The sequence below is a fragment of the Biomphalaria glabrata genome, chromosome 15 (genome assembly GCF_947242115.1).
Source record: "Biomphalaria glabrata chromosome 15, xgBioGlab47.1, whole genome shotgun sequence".
NCBI classification, from domain to species: domain Eukaryota; kingdom Metazoa; phylum Mollusca; class Gastropoda; family Planorbidae; genus Biomphalaria; species Biomphalaria glabrata.
This window is the reverse complement of record NC_074725.1, coordinates 10,255,366-10,273,217: the sequence shown is the minus strand read 5'-3', so window position 1 is coordinate 10,273,217 and position 17,852 is coordinate 10,255,366. Positions and strand designations below refer to the sequence as shown.

General features: G+C 36.1%; 1 protein-coding gene across 1 annotated transcript in view; it reads left to right on the top strand.

Annotated features, from left to right (window-relative positions):
* The first annotated feature begins 2,729 nt into the window (after window positions 1–2,729).
* The window catches only part of LOC106055716 (FMRFamide receptor-like), a 53,467-nt gene continuing 38,344 nt past the window's right edge, over window positions 2,730–17,852 (top strand). The window contains exons 1-2 of the mRNA XM_056011723.1: window positions 2,730–3,010; window positions 13,892–14,705. Of these exons, the coding sequence (XP_055867698.1) occupies window positions 14,461–14,705 (245 nt within the window). The 5' untranslated portion in view covers window positions 2,730–3,010; window positions 13,892–14,460. The remainder of the gene's footprint in view (window positions 3,011–13,891; window positions 14,706–17,852) is intronic.

Here is a 17,852-nt window from a genome sequence, read left to right as displayed (position 1 = left end):
AAGCACATAGATCAATATTTTCAATCTTTGCACCTTGACGACAAACTTTTGAAATGTCTTTTTCAGCTCTCTCTGTTCATACAGTATGGGGAATCCTTGACCCACGCAACGACCTAGCGACGAACTCTAATGTTATTCGTCCATGAAATTAGTGATTTCTTAGTACCGGAAGATGTCGTGATGCCTGACCCAGTTTCAATGACACTCTTCTCCATCTGAAATAGTGATGAAGTAGTGTGACAGGCACGAGAAAAGTGACGAAGGCACTGAAAGAAGTCTGTTGGTCCCAGAAACTAGACAGGAAAATCAATAAAGTCTACTGTAACGACTCAAAAAGCCAAGGTTAGGGTCAATTAAGGATGACTGTCCAATGTTCAGATTACACTGCTCTTAGAACAATTTCAACTGGAAAAGAAACAAGCAAAATATTTTTAAATACTTTAAAAAAAGGAACGTTTATATAAGGGAAAGAACTGTACATTAACAGCCATGTATCTAAATACTCTAAGATTTACCTCCCATTTTTCTATATCATTCATATTTAATAAATTACCACTAATTAATTAATTGGGTTTGTTTTTTTTTGTTATTATTGATTCATGTTCTGTTAGGGACAATGAATAATTGTGCCAAGGTTCAACTTGATCCGAGAAGGTGGGAAGTGAAAGAAGTGACCTGTACGAGATGTGGACCAGACTGACGGATTGAGTTGTACAAAGAAATGCTAATTGGCCAGGTTAACTGTAAGAACAATACATGGATGGCTGACTGGTCATGTTGTGCGCGCTTCGGACACTCATCACGATCGTCCCGAGTTCGAACCTTCCCGCTTCCATCTTCCACAGTCCTGAGGGGGCCCCGCGATAGCAGAAATTATGCTCTAGTTTTTGATGCACTTTGATTAAAGGGCCCACTAAATTAATATTACAGGGTGGGGACAAAATATTACATGCAGAATAATTACAATACAGTGTGTAAAGTAGCCGATAGTACAGTACTATTACTATTACAGTATTACATTAAGGTAACAATAACAAGGCCTATTAGAGGCTAATGAGCGAGTATTTATTATATGGTATGATATATATATAGTCTACGATTACCGCTCACTGACTTAGAGTGAAACACTCGCCCCGTGCAGGACACTCGCCCCAGGGCCCCTCGCCCTTCTATGTCCGCCTCTGGCAGGAGATTAGGGCTGGGACGTAAGAATTTTAAATAATCTTTAATAATCTTTATTCCTGCTGGAACGTGTGAAACCTGTAAAACAAACAGATAATGTGGCAAAGTTTTAGAAGTGGCTAATTTAGTCACAGCCGACTCACAGCAGACTCTGCCAAGCTTCGGGTGAAAGAACCACCAGTGTAGTAAACACGACCACGATGGGTCTCACAAGAGACAAAGTGTTTTGTAGGGTTTATTATTTTTTGGGGTTTGTTTTGTTTTCATAAAATCTTTTGAACATAAAATAAGTGCACAAACGTCACAGGACGTAGTACTGGAGAGATGAACTTTAAAAAAAAACAAAAAAACTGGCCACATTCAAACTTCCAGACGCAATAAAAATGAAGGGGATTAAGAAGAAGACAAAGTAATCCAGTGTGTGTGTGTGCTGGTTTACTTCAACGATGGTACCACATGGCCAAGCAACAAGCTTAAAAAACTCTCAAGCTCCTATGGGAATATGACGTCATTCCTCGGGGACACGCTGGAGCTAGTCTTTGCATGGGCTACACAACCTCATCGTCAAGTGTCTGTACACACATAGTAGAACTTTTCATCTTTTGTACGCATCTATGAGTATCTAAGGAAAATATATTCTATACACTAAGCAAACAATTAAACCAATTAAATTTTTTTTTTCTAGATCCTAGCAACTTTACCATATTCGAAGCAAACGACTTTTACCTAAGCAAATATTACAAGATATTCAAACTCATAAAACCGAATTTACATAAAGGCACATTTCTTATTCCATAATACAGATGCTGAGACATAGTCGTACAAACGCTCCATTAGAGCATAGAGCGGGTTGCATGAATCAGCCAACTATGCCAGGAAGATCAATATTAGGAGAGTTTAAACTCTACTTAACATGCACGACTAGATGAATACGTGGATAGTACCTATAAGGACGTCATTCTCTTCTCTTTCGAAGGAACGTCTGTAGTGTATAACATAAGATAATATTTCAATAGCAATGTTCTATTTGAGAATTTGTTAACTTATTATAAGCTTCAATATTATAATAACTCTGCCTTCTGCCCTACACAGGCGCCTAAGTGAAAAGAGAAACGGAACCAGTGCATGGTGGCTTGGTTTGTAAGTGGACAGTCCAGCAAGGTGAGGGACAGTTGAAAACCTAAGCGCTCTATGTGGTTATAATGCACCATCTCTTTTGATCTCTTTTTCTCTCGTCATCTTTCTTTCCATGGCCATTTTTCTCTTTCTCCATCTCCTTTTCTCTTTCACATTCTCTCTCTCTCTCTATCTCTCTCTTTTTCTCGTCATATCTCTATCACCATATCTCTAGTGCTATCTCTCTTTTTACTCACTCCCTCCATCTCTCACTTGTACCATCTCTCTCTTTCTCTCGCCATCTTTCGCTCTCTCTCTCTCTCTCTTTCTCTCTGTCTCTCTCCCTCCCACTCGCGCACAACTCTCTCAGCTCAGCCCAGCTCCTCAAGTGATGGAGAAGCGTGCACAGAACCCGTCGGAATGAGTTGACTTTCTTGCCTTGATGTCTGTCCATTTTCTTTGCTCTCATCGTACACTCTCACGCGCTCCTTCCTTCACTCTCATACAGAAACACACACGCACTCACACAAATACCTAATCAGCGTATATTTCAGGAGTGTTCTTATCAGAAGCGAACCAGTCTCAAGAGTTCAAAGGGAGACAATTGGATTGTGATTTCAAACGGATTGTCAAGCCAATTTTTTTAAACTCTTTTTTTTTTTTATAGCTATTTGATATTTATAAAAATTGGATTGACTAAACCCTATCTCGGGTAAGTCTAAAGTACTTGAACAATAAAAGATACAGATTTAATATGAAATAATTTTTGGAAACTTTATTATCTATTTTAAGACAAAAATAAATAAAATAAAAGCGAGCGCTTTTTATAAAATAAGATTCCAAACACAAGGGATATACTCCGCCTTTTACTTTTATTGCTGTTGGTTTGTTCCTAGGCTTTATATTGCTATTACGACCGCTCTCTATTTCGTTTTCTGTCTGTCCGTCCATCTCTCTCTTTTCGCTCTATAGAACCCCCCATTTTGTTTTAACATGCGCATCGTAATTTCTCCAACTTGGACTTTGACTTGATTTGGAAAGACCCGCTCCATAATGCGCCCCGACACATACACGCACTCCTCCTATGACTTTTCTTAAGCCTCTCTGTTCAATCTCTATTATATTTCGAACTTGACCGCCTCCCCCTCTTTTTTTTCAACCTTTAATGATAATGAAAGCATGTGCGGTAAACCAAATACATTCTTCATACCAGAAGTTTCAGGCCTGCCCGCCCTGGAGAAAAAAAATGCATTCTCCAAAGACCAGAATTGAATGCAACATTGACGTTCCCCATTCTACATTTATTTTGGTTCTTTTGTTCTAGAAATAAAAAGGAAATATCCATTTGGTTTTATTAACTCTAATCTTTTATCTCACCCCTTTTTAAATGTAGCGAAATAACATTTGATATAGATTTCTTTTTAATGCTGTTAGGATTTAGTTGTTTTGTTTTTGTTGTTTGTTTTTTTTGTGTTTGTTTTTTTTTGTGTACCATTACTTGCTTTCTCTCTCTCTCCCTCTCTCTCTCTCTCTCTCTCTCTCTCTCTCTCTCTCTCTCTCTCTCGCAAACAAAAAGAAAGAAAAAGACTAGATCTATCTTAATACTATTAGGATTGATTTTGTTTTTAATTTGACCGCGCCTAAAAGGAAGTGGAAATGACGTAAGGTAGTATATTAAAAATGAGTACACTTAGAGAAAAAAAGAAAAAAAAAAAGATTTATAAGTACGAAATTTGTGAGATATTTCTATTTATGCTTTCTTTATAAACTTTGACCTTTTGGGGAAATACCGAAAATAAAATGCAAAGGTTTTAAACAGATTGAGGTTGTTTTTTTCGCGAATAGCGGTCCAAAGTTTGCGATTCTGTGAAAAACCATTTTAATTAGTACCTAGAGGTAAAAGGAACTTGTGCAGGAAATTTGGTGTGGATATGTAGGACAGTTTAAAAGATCTCATGATCAATGAATGGTATTTTTCACGTATATATAGTAGATAACCAGTGCAAAGTTCTCATGTTGGAGAGTTTCTCTGTGTTCCAGGAGACCTGAATTGGTCATCCAGGAACTATTGAAGTAATTGGCAGGAGTAGGATTACATGTGAATTAATTCCTTAGTAAATGCAGAAAAGAAAATCGATTTTATTACCTTTTTGCGGTAATAAAAACATCTATATCATCACTATAAAAATTATGGAAATAACAGACTATTTTATCTTATTCTAGAAAATTCTTGTAAGGGTATATAACAATGAACAATTTCTCGATAAACTTGACTACTCAATACTCAAGTGTTATTTGGTCTGGGCGTGGATATGTTGACTTGGTTGTTATTGTAAGTTAAAATATAATCCGAAAAGAAAAGAAAACATTATTTCAAAATACTTTTATTGAAAGCTCCTGTACCTTCTTTCTAAAGTCTTGACATATAGGATTATGTTTCCTATCTCAGTTTTGGACCCGCTGATTCAGTACCGGTATATCTTAAGTAGTATTTGTTTGCTCCCTCGACCCGCCGAAGAGATAATCATTAAAGACTTATCAAAGCCTTAGCGATGCCTTATTTGACCTGAGGAGTGTAAACATTTTCCACACGCATGTCACTGAAAAAAATAATGTGGAGTTTAATGAAACCAAGCCCCTGCCCGTCTGCGGCTTTATTATACTTTGTGAGCAGACGATATGTGGGCGGGATAGCAACGCTTTATGGGCCGCATATGTCTCGCGTGCCATACTTATGGGTATCATCAACCATCTCTCACCCAACACTCGCTTTCGTTGACCGTTGACCTTTCCAAAGGCTTCATGGTCTTGTGAACTTCCATTCACCATGACTAGGAAATGAGTTGAGACGACTAGGGGACATCATTAAACTAAATAAAGTCAGACATTGAAATGAAGTCAAGTAATCATTGTAAATCTGCAAAGACGTGTCTGAATTGGATTTTAATAATAACAATTCTTAAAATAGAAATATGTATTTTGTTTTTAATATCTAGGATCCATGATTAGAGTTTCCAAGGCCACTGATGCCAATGCGAGTTAGTGATAATATTGTGTTATCAAACAAAAATTGTCTTCACTTTGGCCCGAAAGGATTTTAAGTGTATTTCTTTTTCTAACCTAGCCTGTATTTTAAAAAGTTACTAGCAGATCCAGTTAATTAAACTTAATAGGCTTTATAATAAGGTGTGTCTTTGAGTCCGAAAATTAATTAGGAATGCAACTGCGACCTAGATATTTTGCCACATCCACCGCATTAGGCTCTTTACCAGGGGTTCTCAACCTGTGGGTTGCGACCCCCTTGGGGGTCGATTGACGATTTGCTAGGGGTCGTCTAAGACCATCGAAACTATGGATTGTTATTGTCTACTCTTCTAGTGCTGTATCTGTGTATCGGGAGGAGGGGGGTCGCCGCAGAGTGGAGGATTGTAAAAAGGGGTCGCCCAGCATGAAAGGTTGAGAATCGCTGCTCTATACTGTTGTTAAAAAAGGCTAAAAAAAAAAAAAGTCCTATGATCTTCGTAGCCATGATTTGCGCCACGCAACGATTCACGATTCACAATCTGATCAATTTAATAAAAGATTTCCACTAAAATCTAGACCAAACAATATTAGAAGCCATGTTAAAATATCAGCCTTAGTATTTTACTATTTCCATTTTAAACAAGAAAACAAAAGTACTAACCAATAAATCTGTGCCATTAGAAATACTTTTACCAAATGTTTTTGTTTAGTCCTATTTTAAGCTTTTAGATTCCTCAATACGCAATGATCCCATCACTTATCTGATCTAGTTGTGTATAAAGGGGGGGGTGTGAGAAAAATAGAGATATCTGGGTGAATTTACTGTAATCGGATTTTAAAGCATTTACAAAAAAAAACAAAACAAGGTTACAAAGACAGTTTGTGTGAAAACACAAACTCAAAATCGACCCCTGAAGTGGTCCACCGAGAGTCTTCACCAGGATTTGAACACGGGACTTCCGGTTTCAAGTGCTTTACCCCTCAGCCACAGCTTTTTTTTTTCTAAGTCTAGATCTAGATCTAAGTCTAGTTCAATAGACTGAAATAGATATAAAATCTTGATATAAAATCTAGGTCTACTAGTCTATATCAAGACTAGAACTCGTATGACTGCACGTTTAATCTTAAAATTACAAGACCTAGGCCAATGTTATAATTAACAATAGAAGGCCTTTTGTTATCTGGTAATGGTGTACTTTGCTGTTCGTATACGCCTCATTTCTTAAAATGATGCGGTATAAACTGTTTACGTAATAAATAAATCTGGACCCCTATAATGATCCATTGATACTTTTTTCATTATGATCTTAGATGCAAATTTTTTGTTCCAATGTGCGAATCTTTGAAGGAAGCTTGATTTATTAATTAAGAAGTCTGTAACCTTTTTAAAACACTTATCTCCCCTGAAGTTTTTCATTGAAAAGAGTATTGTTTTTGAAAAATCCGCTTGCATAGATAATTTTAAAATTAGATGGTTCACTTTCGGAAAAGAAAAAAATAGTCGCTGCATCAGAACTTTAAATGATCTAAAATATCATAATGTCCGATTTTCATTTTCTCTTCTAGTTTCTGAGATATAAACGGGACAGACGGACGGACAGACAGGCCACACAAAACTAATAGCGTCTTTCCCCTTTCAGGGGCCGCTAAAAAAAGGAGAACAAACTAAATTCAAATTCATGGCTCACGCCTCCTCATGCCGACATACCAACCCCTCTGCTAGTGAGGTGCTTATGATCATAAAAGGTTGTATGTATGTATTGTTTGTTTCACATTTACTTTAAAGCTGCGACCTATAAAGGGGACTAATTTAGTGTATACCACCATTTTCGTCAAGTAATGTTTCTTTCCCTTGTTAGAGATACTAAACAAAATAATTAATAACCAATAGTTAATTAGTTAATCTTATTTATTGATTCTTGTGTTGTCAGGTAAAAGAAATAATAGTGCAAAATTTCAGCTTGATTCAATATTAGGTGTTGGAGAAATAACGTGTATGAACTTTTAGCAGACAGACAGAGTTGATATAAGCTTTGTAAAAAAAAAAACAGAATAATTTCAAAGAATGTATAGGCCTAACATCTAATTTTTTGTTATATTTGGATTGGGAATTTGGGATTTATGTGGTATTTAGATTTCTTACAACTGAAGATTAACATTGTTTCGGTGAAGGATTGTCTATGTGTGCTTCGCTATCGATTTACAAAAAATATTGTGCGTTATTTAGATTTCTTATAACTGAAGATAAACTTTGTTTCGGTGAGGAATTGTGTAGGTGTGTTTCGCTATCGATTTAGAAATCATATTCTAACGAGGCAATACAAACTTCTCTTGCTGGCTACTTTCTATATTCCTACTTCTTCAGTTTTGTTCCGTCGTGAACATTCCTTGTGGTAGGACAGTGTTTCCCAATTTTTGTTTGCCTTGTAGACTCCTTGGAAGTCTTCGTAGACCCCTGGGGGTCTATATAGACCACTTTGGGAATCACTGCGTTAGGATGATGTATCACGGTGCAGATGTTCTGATAAATATGCGAATAGAATGACGTGATGGCCAGACGTTTTTTAGGAGCGGGCAAAAATCTCAATGGAAAAAAAATTTGGAGGGCCATAATATATTTTATCTATTAAAAAAAAAAAAAAACACCCAGAAATTGAGTATTATATTTAGTTTTATACAAATTAAACTAACGTTAGGGTTAGGTTGAAGATGCAATTGTTTTAACAATAGCTCTTCGTAAATTGGATCGAATGGGTAGGTCAGTAGTGTAGGTGGTTATTCGTTAGAGAGAACTGAGGTGTTCATCCATTAATATGTTTTTGATGCAACATTTTCAAAGTAAAAAAATGAGACGCGGTGGCTGAGCGGTAAAGTGCTTGGCTTCTGAACCTGATGTACCGGGTTCGAATCCTGGTGAATACTGGGATTTTTAAATTTCGGGATCTTTGGGCGCCTTTGAGTGCTGGCTACATGACACCCTCGTTAACCGTAGACCACAGAAAGAGATGAACTTTACATCATCTGCCCTACAGACCACAAGGTCTGAATGGGGAACTTTTTTTATTTTATTACTGAAAAAAAATTTAAGAAGATTCAAACATTGCACACATTCTCGGAGCATGAAATATTAAATTTAGAAAACAGGATTTTGCCAGAAAATTGCCTTAAATTATCTTCATATCTCTTTAGATTGTCTCCCTTCACCCAACAGTCACAAGTGATCCGATAAGTCATTTTTTAGCTGGCTAATGTTTCAAATAGAAGTTCTTGATTGAAACCTGTAATGCGATATCGTCAACAAGTTTGACGCAGCCTGCACTAATTCATCTTATTTCGTGTACTAATGAGCACGAGAGTCTTCAGATTGCATGGCATTAACTCTTGAAATTGTCTGTGTTTACATTAGTTTTTATAATAAAACAGTTTTATAGAGAATGTCTCGCTGTATGGTGCAATAAGGAAAACATAGTTCTCGTGCTAGTTGTTAGTTAGATTTGATTTTTGTACGCTTCCTTCAGGATACAGTCAAGTGCCATTGCTTATTATATTATTTTAGAAAAAAAGTTGCTTTACAAAACTCTTTCCTTTGTTGTATAAAAAGTATAAGCCTTTTAAAGTTTTCAGCTTTAGCTTTTTCTTCTATAAAAACTATTTCTGATCTAGCGTGATGCAAGACACGCCCAATTCCAAACTCCGTTACAAAAACAAACTTTGGATACTGTTGTTTTGAACAAGATGTGTGTTTTATTACAAAGTATATATCAACTCACTCTGTCTGTCTGGAAAAAAGTTTTTACACTGTTATCTCTCCCACACCAAGTCTCGGATGAAATTGAAACTTCCAACAATTATTTATATGTATAGGAAAGATATGAATCAATAAAAGAAATTAACATATTAGTAAATTAATTACAGGAAATCATTTATTTTGTTTGATACCAACAAGTGAAATTAATCCTTTAGTATTTATTCACAGATAGGTCTAAATGTGTAGGGTTTCGTCCCCTTATATAATTGTGCACGTTATTTCTCCCACACCTATTCTCGGATTAAGTTGAAATTATTATACTGTAACTGTTATCAGCGTATTATTATACTTGTATTTCTACTATGTTGTTAGTTGAAGATGTATATATTATCAATAAAATTAAAGTTCATTGTTTAACTGAAAAGATGTTTGTTCAAGTTATTTAAGTTCTGTATTAAGCCAACAACACGCCTAAAAATTGTAGTTGAACTAGCTATCTTGAGATACAGTCTAACAAACCTAAACATAAGCAACATTTTAGATTATTTGTTTTTAAAAGACAAAGACCAGGGCTTTTGATTTCCTTTCAGAAGTTGACTCTTTTTTTAACCCCCTAATGCTGATCTGAGTTTGGAACGCAAACTCTCTTTGTAGTTTTGTTTCTTTAAAAAAAAAAGGGTAAAAACTTGAGCTTTTGATCCTATTGATTTCCCCTCAAGCAGTTGACTTTTTTTTTAAACCTTGCAGACCGCTCTGAGTGTCATTGCCAGTCCATCTCTGGCACTGTCATGGCATCTCGTTAATATTTCATACACCCAGGGTGTAAATAATGCTGCCATTAGGGCCACAGAGCTACACAGGGGGCCTGGCTGTTGACGTCAACTAATATTTACTCGACAAAGGACACCCCCCTAAAGATCGGAGACTTCATTAAATTTTCAAATCACGGTTTTTGATTCTTGGCTATTATTAGCTGTAACTTAGGGTTACTGTTGAGTTCGCTTTATACATACTAGGTATATTTATACATATTAGGTATATTTATACATATTAGGTATATGTATACATATTAGGAATATTAGATGGATGTTCCCAACATTCTTCACTGAGATTCGAACTCAGGAAGCTACTCGACCAACTCACTCAATTTCAAAGTATTTATTGCCCTAGTTCAAATGTTTTTCCTATATGAAGTGTAAAATTGGCGATAGTCTGAATAGAGCAATACCTTCCCTGGTTATGCTTTTTTTTTTCTGTACATTAAATATGTTTGGTACAAAGCATTAGCGGTCTGGCTTACCGAGTGTCTCTGCATATAGTCTATTATAGTCTATATTTCGTTCATGTACGTTAAGTTCCAAATCGTTATAAATCAATTTAATACAATGATTACATTAACTTTGTCAATATGTTAGTGAATATGACGAATAGTTGAAAGACACTCTCCAACGCGATCCTCCCCCCCCCACCGACACTCTTATTCTCTCTGACTTTCTCCACCACTTTCTCTTCATTTCTTTTTCACTCTCTCTACCAGTATATGTTATTCTCGATCACTCTCTCTCTCATTTCTCTTTAACGCTCTCTCTCATTCTCACCACCTCCGCCTCTCTATCTTCCCTACTCTCTACCAGTCTCTCTGTCTCTGCCTCTCTCTATCTCTCTCTCTTCCACACTCTCTACCAGTCTCCCACTCTCTCTCTCTTAACTCCTCTTTCACTCTCGCTTTCTTTTTCTCTACCTTTGTCTCTCCTTCTGCCAGTCTCAAAATGTTGTTATTAATGTTAGATATCTAGATCAAATGTTTTGTTTTTCTGGTAAATCTCTTGTTCATTTAAATAATTTTCCACTTTAACTTTTCCGTTGTCCTTCTTTTTATTTGTGTTATGAGAATGTCCTGTAGTCAACAAAATTGTTTCTGTGACTCTCCCGAGAGACATACAAACTTCTGTGACATCGTGTCTTGACATTTCAAGTAAATATGTTCTTCCTAAAAAAAAAAATAACGTGTTGAAATGATTTGAAACGCCTTTTATTTGCTAGATGTTGTTGACAGTCGTTGGCTTTTATCACCAAACCGCTGGTAGACAGCTAAACAACTGTAGGCGTATTCTATTTGAATGTATAAAACTTGAAAATAACTTGAATCACGTTTTCGTGAACAAAGCTAAATATTCATTTTATTACGTATAGACAAATTCATCTTAAGATGAAATGAAATAAATTTACATTTTAAACAAATCTAACTCATTTTAAAAAACGCGACTTTACGCTCTGGCATCCTGGAGTCGTCTGGCGTACCCAAGTCAGCTTACGACAGGGCCGCTTATCTTGCATCATTCACACTGCATAGCCACCACTCAACCCCCTAACTTCTTGTCATCGTCACCATGGAAACACCCACCCGCACACTCACTCCATAACACTAGAAATACATCAACCATTTCTAACGTTACAGCTGCAATGGCTTAGATTCTATAAAGTGAAAACAGATAAAATTATTATTACACATTAAATCAATTTCTACAGCTAACATTTGGTGCATAGCGATTTGTTTATTACGAAAGGAAATGAGATTTTAACAAATTTGCAATACAAAAAATATATTCGATTGTCGAAGTGTCCTGAAATATTTATTTCATTCAAAGAAATCGATCCTCCCCAGTAAAGGGCAGACAATCAAATTTTCATCTCATTTCAAACGTGGTGAATAGTATAATATTTATCTTGTATCTTTTTGGGATTGTTGAGATGGATTTTTGATGTTGTTGATTTTTTATATAAATACTTGTCGATTCACCGCTATTTTGCAGGGCCGGCCTTAGGGTACTGCAACCTATTGGACCGCAGTGGGCCCCGCACTTTCATAGGACCCGCGCTAGTTCTAGGTGTAAATTATTAAATTAAACCATTTTATAACTTATAACAGATTTCCCTCGGCCTCCTGATTTACCAGGAGCTCCTGGAAATCTCCTGAAATTGCAAAATATACGAAAAAGCCCTTAATTTTCACTTATTATCCAAACTTGGCCCCACCAAATCCATTTCGCATAGGGCCCCACAATGGTTATGTCCGGCCCCGCTATTTAGTGAATGGTGAATACAGAGTAGATTACTTGTTCTCCCCCCCCCCCCCTCTTTTTTACGTGAGGTAACTCTAGTCCGACTTACAGAAATAAAAGACTTCTTAGTCACAATGGTTAAGTCCGGCCCTGCTATTTAGTAACGGGTGAATACTACTACCTCTTTTTTTCGCCGCTAAAGTAACTCGGGGTAACTCTATTCTGACATTAAAATAAAAGAGTGGATCTTTCCTTTACTTCTTGATGTCCAAACTGTTGAGCCATGAAGAGAATTATATAGATCTATATAGATTCTGAAAACATTTTAAAAAGTATCGCTTCATCTTAGTATTGTCTGATTCACGCCACTCAGAAATGGACGAGTGAAAGTTAACTCTATATCATTTCCCCCTAATTGATCTCTACTTTAATCTACAATCTAGACCTAACAACTAGTAGGGATATTCAGATGTCAGCCGTATTGTATTATGATTTCCCAGGAAGTCGTAGATAAAAGTTGCTAGAAAGATTCCCAACAATTTATAGCCAATTCTTGTCAATGTGATGATTAGAAAATATAAAACTGTGCTGTAATTAGTTTTTTTTTTTAAACTGATAATTAAATATTTTTATTAGTGAAGAAAAAAAACATTCCGTAACAGCCATTTTTTTATCGATCTAGAGAGCAGATTAAAATGAACGAATAGACAATGTTCTCGTTGGCTAGTCTATCTATTTCAATGCCTGTGTAAAGCACATTCTCTCCCTATCTATTTCAATGCCTGTGTAAAGCACATTCTCTTTCACAAAATAAGGTATCCATGGAGACTAGAGAGACGAGAGGGACATGTGTTTATGTCTCGATGAGAAAAAGATCTTTGTTGATACGATACGGGTGGGGGACTGCGAGACGCGAGACAATAAAAGTGTCTACGTGGTGAGTTTGTACAGATACATGTGAACAAGTATGAGTGGAGAAAAAATGTTTTTAAGGCCTGATTTTTTTTTTTGTTAGTTAGTCAGAATTTGGAACTTACGCTTCATAGGTCTGTGTTGCATAGAAAACTATTCTATAATAAATATATATTGAAACTGCTACAACGGATAGGTCTACTTGTCCTTGCATAGAAATAATCAACAGTTAAAAAGAACCCGCATCATAACAATTGGCGACCGTCCGACGAGACGCGAGTACAAGATAGCAGTACAAAGACTTTAAAGTTAGAGCCGACAAGCAAGAGAGATAACTGTTACGTCGTCACAGAAGAAGTTAGTCACCTCAAGTATCTACACAAAGACTTCGCAAGAGTGACAACTTTCATTCTACAGTCTCCTAGGACAGAAAGAAGCTGTTGACAAAAGCCATTAACAATATCTACAAGCTTCTTCTTCTTCTTCTTCTAGCCAGCTCTTTTTGCTGCTGAGCTGTGAGCTCTTTTGCAGAATGTGCCAAGGAAAAACAGTGTGCTGTTCTCTTCAGTTGTTCAGGACTGCGTGCAGGGTGTTGGATATGTTGGGCTGTAGTGGTGTATTAGGGTCTGCCTAAGGTGGATTAGGAAAGGGTATTCAAAGAGGATATAGTTTACGGTTTCATAAGGGTGGGTGCAATGCCATGACGTACTCGCGTAGTCTATCCATTATCCTCTGCTGCTTTTAAGAGGTTTGTTGTATGGGTGTACAAATCTTCATCTCATTTGTTTTATTGTCTGTTATATTATTAGAGCATTTATTAATGTATTTCCTTTATTTTTTTTTTCAGATCTTGTTTTAAAAAATGTCGAATAGTCACATTTGATACAGAAAAAACAAGAGAACAAAACTATTTCCTGTCCAGACTTTACATCTACATGGAATTATTCGACAGCTCATGCTCTGTAACGTTTCTACAATTAATTCTAAGAGCATTCCAAGAAAACAAAAGAGAAAGAAACTAACTCTGACATTCTCTACAATAGTTTCGAAACAAGTGTGGACTTTAGAATCTGTTTCAGGGATGTAAGTCATCAATAGCGGAAATTAGTAAAAAGAAAGAGGAAGATCTTAGCTAATGGCTTGATGCAACGAGACAGGAAGATTAATGACACTATATTTTAAAATGTAACCTAATAGCGATGTTGTACACAATCAAAGAACGGATACCGAGAAGCACTGATGTTTGTGAAATATGCTAAGTGTAGAAGATTATATTCAATAAATATCTCTTACTTAGACATCTACTGATACTGATAGGCAAAGTACCATAAACTGACGACAATAATTTTAAGCATTCACAAACCTAATAAGCCTAGGTTCTATACGAATGTGATACCTAACCATTGGATTACCACCATGGATATTCATCATGTGACGCAAGATGCAAGCGTTGTGGATATGTTGACCATGTCCCCAAGCAGCGTGCTGGTCTTGCCTGGGGTCAGCAACGTCTCCGTGGCAAGAATAAACTCTACCTACAAGAGGGATGACCTGGAGAACATTTTCCAGTACCTGGAGATCATAACATCCCCTTTGGTGTCAGTGGTTGGGACTGTGCTTAACCTTCTCACCGTGGGCGCTTTCTTATCCAAATCTCTCAGGTGAGCAACACACATTTCTCTATGTGAGCCAATGTTTTAGAAGAGAGCACATAGTTCTTATGTGAACAACAATGTTCCACAGGTGGGCAAGTGTTTTTAGGTGAGTAATTGTGTTGTAGGTGGGTAAATGTTCTTATGAGATTGTGTTGTAGGTGGGTAAATGTTTTTAGGCGATTGTGTTTAGTTGGGTAAATGTTTTTAGGCGATTGTGTTGTAGTTGGGTAAATGTTTTTAGGCGATTGTGTTGTAGTTGGGTAAATGTTTTTAGGCGATTGTGTTGTAGTTGGGTAAATGTTTTTAGGTGAATAATTGTGTTGTGGGGAGGCGCTGTGGCCGAGCGGTAAAGCGCTTGGCTTCTGAATCGGGGGTCCCGGGTTCGAATCCTGCTGAAGACTACGATTTTTAATTTCGGAATCTTTGGGCGCCTCTGAGTCCACCCAGCTCTAATGGGTACCTGACATTAGTTGGGGAAAAGTAAAGGCGGTTGGTCGTTGTGCTGGCCACATAACACCCTCGTAAACCGTAGGCCACAATATCAGATGACCTTTACATCATCTGCCCTATAAACCACAAGGTCTGAAAAGGGAACTTTACTTTTTTTTTTAATTGTGTTGTAGGTGGGTAAATGTTTTTAGGTGGGTAAATGTTTTTGGGTGGGTAAATGTTTTTTGGGTGGGTAAATGTTTTTTGGATGGGTAAATGTTTTTTTGGGGGGTAAATGATTTTTTTGGGGGGTAAATGGTTCTAAGATGTGCAAAAGTTTCTTTCTATTGTCATTTTACATGAATAATTTTTTTAAAAACAATTTATTGACCTAATAAAAATGTGCAACTATGAGGCTTACACTCTTCAAAGACGAATCCAGGAAAGTGGGGCGCTAATTTCAAAACATTTCATATATGGAAAAGATAATAAAAATAGAGTGGCGTGTAAAGAACAAATAAAAAAAATGTTAAGCAATACCTTCTTTATTCTTCAATGATAAATTAGACTAACCATTCCTAATTTTTTTTTTGTTATCTAAATGTAAGGAATAAAATTGCCCTGTTTGAAGATCGAATCCAGGGACGGACTGGCTATATGGGCATTCGGGCAAATGCCTGGTGGGCCGGAACCTAAATGGGTCGGTAGGGCCACCAAAAGAGCGCATTGATGTCACTATGACACGTATTAAATTGTAAAGATTTTTATATACTCTCTTGTAAAAGTGACTCTCTGAACGTCGTGTTTAAAAGATACCTTTTACAGGTACTACAGTGTGATACTCATTGAATAGAACACATTTTCCGATATAATAAAATAAAGACAGTGCTACTAGTTGGCTTCATCCTTTTAGAGCCTACACACTTAGTGATTAAAAAGCAACATAAGGTCTATATTTCTTAAAAAGATATACAATTTATGAGCTGGTTTGTATAGAAATGCCGTGGTCGATTTTGACACCCAGTTCGCCCCTGATCGAACCTATAACACCCGAGCACGGCGCTTTATCAGCTGAGCTATCCACTACACACTACATTTTTCAACTTAAGTTTTTGACCAATCAGCAACCTTTTATGTCCATCCATGATAAAGGTGAAAGCTGATTGTGGGAATTCAACGGATATAGTGCACATTTTAAACGAAATGTATTTAAATAATTCTTTAAAAAAAAACAACAAAGCTTTACCAAGATGAAGTAATTCACATATAAAGCCATAGCTTTCAATACTGTAAGATCTATATCCCATTTCTGTAATCAAACAAAAATAGTTAATGACCGCTACAAATAAAATAAGAAAGATAATATAATTTTTTATTGGTCCAATCAAATGGAAACTCAGTTTGACTACAGTTAATTAACTAATTGGTTAGTTGTTATTTTTTTTATTGTTTCATGTTTTGTTAGGGACATATAATACTTGTGCAAAGTTTCAACTTGACCCTTGAATGGGAGAAATAAGGTGTTCAGAATTTATACCAAACATACAGAATGATTTGATATATGCTTTGTAAAAAGAGATGAGAATTTTGTTCAAAATTGCATGGCACTTTTTCATTTATTTGGATAATTCTTTCCTGGAGGTTTTGAAAACAAATAAATATTGAAACTATGAGATGATATTCTTTAATCGACTCCCATAAACCGGATCATATTATTTCAATTGAAAAGTATCGACCGACCAGTAACATGAGACTTGCTTTTCTTTATTGAATGGAAGGATGTAATCTTGTTTTCTGTTTTCTAAATTGACAACTTATTTTTTTTAGATGACGTCTAGACGCGAAACGTCGGTACAAAATGTAGAAAAGCCCCCACTCCAAAGAATAAAAAAAAAGGTTGAAGAATATATCTTTACCTACGTTACGGACCTCACTTTTTTTTCTAGTGGATTGGTAGCATGACCTTTAACATTTGTGCGTTTATGGACTGGGACTCTGAATGAAGAATCTGTCAAGAAAATTGAACGGATTTTGAACATGATAATAAGCCAACATATTTGTTGTAGAAATATAAAGTGTCACTGTTTAAAAAAAACCCAACAATATATACAAGTAAGTATAAGACAAATATGACGTCATTTTCGGTTGGAGCCGCAAAAAAAAAAAGTTTATTAAACTAAGTCTAGAGATTGGAGGATCGATGGGAATATTTACCAAAACCGTGACAAGAAAATGAGTCGGTGGTAAAGATAGTTACACTTTTGCTCACATGTTAAGTAGAGAAATTAAGCTGTTTTACATTGAGTTATAAAAAAAGATAAACTTCAAATATCCAATTAACAAATGTAAGTACTAGATCCATAGGTTTCTAATATAATAGTTTCAGTTTTTGTACCTTTTCGGTCATGTGGCTCACAACACGAGACAAATTATGACAAATATATAAAAAAATAAATATGATCAAACAGCCAGATCAAGATACATATTGATTGGTCGCTCTATACTTAACAAAATAGACAAGGAAGTTAGAACTAGTTTTTTTTATTTACAGTTCCTCCCTTCACCTAGCGATCTCTTCAGTGGCGGACAATGGTAGTTCAAAATCGTCTTTAACTATTTTCCTAGAAATTAGACAATTGATATAGATCTTTGGGGGAAAAAATACTATCTAATTGGCCACACAGTGATAACTCCGGTTTGACAGTTACAGTTTTTTTCAAAATA